This window comes from Salvia miltiorrhiza, chromosome 1, assembly GCF_028751815.1.
Source record: "Salvia miltiorrhiza cultivar Shanhuang (shh) chromosome 1, IMPLAD_Smil_shh, whole genome shotgun sequence".
Taxonomy (NCBI): domain Eukaryota; kingdom Viridiplantae; phylum Streptophyta; class Magnoliopsida; order Lamiales; family Lamiaceae; genus Salvia; species Salvia miltiorrhiza.
In genome coordinates this window covers 75338036-75341401 of record NC_080387.1, presented here as the reverse complement: position 1 = coordinate 75341401, position 3366 = coordinate 75338036, and the positions used below count along the sequence as shown (strand labels likewise).

Sequence of the window (3366 nt, the reverse complement as noted above, 5' to 3'; positions counted from 1 at the left end):
TGACTTCTCATAGTATGATAATTATTCAATTACATTAATTAGTTTATGTAAATTAATTAAATCGCGTGCAATGCAGGCTTTCTATGCCTAGTAACAATAAAATAACAAATGAGAAATATATCCTAGAATATCTTAAACAAGACAAATCTGATATGTGCTAATTCTCGTAAAATAAAATGACATAGTTAATTACCAACACACAGAATCTCTTTTACAGCGTAAATTAAAGAAAGTTACATGCAAAAAAAAAAAAAAAAAAGCTTCAAACTTACATCAAACACTAAACACCCTTGTTTATATCATCAACTTCTCTGCTGTCTCCTAATCTCTTTTCTCATCTCTACTCTTTTTCTTCTTCTTTCATGTCTTCTTCTCCTCGCTCTCTCGTAGAAAATCTTGTCAACAATCTCTTCTATTTTCTCAAAATATCTTTCTCTGAAGCTTCTGCGGCATAAAAGCGTCCATGCAATGCTTCCTAATCCCACAACATAACCAAGCGCAGAAGATACATACTCCCACTCGATCTCCCTCTTCTCTTCCCCGTTTTCATCTTCTTCTGGCGACAAATGATCACTGTCATCACTATCACTGCAGCTTATGTTGAGATTGAAACCACACAACCCCGCATTTCCTTTGAAGGAATCAGCTGAAAATGTTTGAAATTGACGGCCATTTGGGATCTCTCCAACCAGCTTATTGTAGGACAGATTCAGGACTTGAAGAAATGTGAGCCCTGCAAGCTCCACTGGTATTGGCCCGATGAGTCGATTTACAGAGAGGTCGAGTGATTCGAGATTCCTCAACTGACCAAATGAGTTTGGGATGCTTCCATTGAGGGCATTGTGGGAGAAGTTGAGCTGATGAAGTGAGGTAAGATCACCAATTGCATTTGGTATCTCTCCTCCGAAATTATTGCAAGAGAAATCTATGATACCAAACTCTGGCCAAATCGTGTGATACTCTGAATTTGTCCCTTTCATGATTAATGTGATGCTTAATGAAATCCACAATTGTGAGTTATAGAAATTTGAATTGCCGTACCTCAATTGTACATCACTCTGTAGCATCATTGTCTTCCAACTAGAAAAGTTTATCGATTCCAGATTTCCACTGAACTGATTGGAAGATATATCTAGAATTTGGAGATATGGCCAGCTCATGTTTTGACATCTTACTTCCCCATGGAATCTGTTCGAGTGCAAAACAAGAACTCGCAACCACGTGGATGATAGCATGCACGGGAAACTGTCAGTGATGTTGTTGTTCCCAACATTCATGAACCGCAACTGCTCGCATCTTTCAAGGGACTTTGGGATTTTCCCTTCTAAAGTATTATTGTTAAGATCCAAATATTCTAGCCAACAACGATCCATTGGAAAATTATCTGGAATGCTACCGCTGATGTTGTTTTGGCTTAGATCTAACTCTGAAATGTTTTCAAGTAAGCAAGGGGGTATGCTGCCACTTAATCTATTGCCAGACAAATCAAGAACATAGAGGCTCGTGGCACTGCAAAGGGAGGTTGGAATCGATCCACTTAAACTGTTATTAGCAAGAAACAAGTACGAGAGTTGAGACGCAGATGGAATGGGCAGGTGCAACTCACCCTTGAGCTGGTTAGACTGCAAGAATATGTCTCGAAGAGAAGCAGGGATATGGTAAGGCTTTTGCAGATCTGTTAGAAGATTATAAGAGAGGTCCAAATCCCGAAGTTGTGTTCCCCAAATCCAACTAGGTATCTCCCCACCAATCCGATTGTATGAGAGGTCCAAGTATTCCATATCCAAATATTTGATGAAATTAGGAAAATGGGACAAGTTACAAGAAGCTAGTCCTAACCCTTTTAGTTGGAGATTTCCATATGAAGTTGAATTGAGGTTGCCAACATCTACTGACAATCTATTGTGAGATAGATCAAGTAGGGTTAGATTGGCAAGACTTAGAAACTTGTCCAGTTGAAAAGTGCCATTAAACTGATTGTAGCTAAGATCAAGTTCCAACAATGAAGGGAGAGCAAAGAGAGAGTGGGGAATATTACCAGAGAATGAATTGTCTGACAAATCGAGACGAATCAGGTTGGTTAGGTTAGCAAAGGTGGATGGAATCGAACCCTTCAAACTGCAGTTAGAAAGAGACAAAGTGGTCAAAGTTGGAAAATTGGCGAACAAGTCTGGAAGTTCTGGTCCAAGATTGTTATAATCTAGTCGAAGGATGGAAAGAGAATGGAGTTGCCAAAAGGACTTAGCTAAAGGGCCAGATAAACCACAACCACTCAAGCTCAAGGCGGTGAGGTTGGGTAAATATGATGATATAATGTGGCTCCATTTTCTCCTCTCATGAGAGGAATTAACATTCACATCATCAAGATAAAGCTCCCGAAGCCCTGTTAGATTTCGGACAAGCATCTCCAGTTTCACAAATATATAATCAGAGGAGATATCGAGACTAACCAACCTCCTCAAGGAAGAAATTTCAGCGGGAACCTGCCCACCAAATCCAGCATCGGATAAATTCAAGTGTGTCAAATAGGTGAGATTGTGAATACCTTTCGGGATGGGAGTGTTGTTGAAATAATTGTAGGCTAGATTTAGCTTCTGCAGATGCACAAGTCTGAAGAGACTCGATGAATCCGCGATTCCACCAGAAATGGACTCATTATCGAGCTGCAAACTGACGACGTAGCCAGCAACATCACATTCCACACCGTGCCACTTGCAGCACTCATCCCTTTCATTCCATCGCATCAATTTTGTTGAAAGAGAAGAATTGAAACTCAACTCATCCTTGAGTTGAAGCAACAAGATTTTCTGATGGTGAAGACATTGGGTATTATAAGAATGAGTAGTGAAAATGAAGGAGGAAATTAGTGTAGAAATGACGAAGAACAACTTTGGAAGCATTGTGATGAAGAGGCTATTAATTGATAGTATTGTGATTTTAATTTGTGTTTTCTACAAACTTGTGCAAGTGGCTTTAAATAAGCCACTAGAAAGACTATTGCACTTATAAAGTATCTATTAATTAACTTAGTGCCAGCTTTTTAGCAACTTTCATTTGTTCTAGAAGGTGGATGAGTTGATTTGTTGATTAATGCAATAAGCTTGGTATTAGAATGGACCATAGGTAGTTTTATCTCATAGCATCACTCAAAAATTGAATTTAATAATTACTAAAAATTAATTAGTTATTTGCAAGAGTTTGCTAAGTAATAAAAGTCTGATGTGTGTATTTTAGCTACCTAGTTTAGTGTACGTTTTGCCGTGGTTTCATGTGATATTACATGTTTTGCTATGTTTTGGCGCAGGAATGAGAAGAATTGGAGATGGAGCTACTAATTGGAAGAAAGTGGAGAAAGACAAGCTTGCG

The 3366-nt window shown here is 38.8% G+C and overlaps 1 protein-coding gene across 1 annotated transcript; it reads right to left on the bottom strand.

The window, feature by feature from the left end:
- Positions 1–302: 302 nt before the first annotated feature.
- On the bottom strand, positions 303–2744 carry LOC131013555 (receptor-like protein 7). The gene has a single exon (XM_057941682.1). It carries the CDS (start codon positions 2742–2744, stop codon positions 303–305), a length of 2442 nt encoding a protein of 813 aa, XP_057797665.1.
- Positions 2745–3366: the final 622 nt, after the last annotated feature.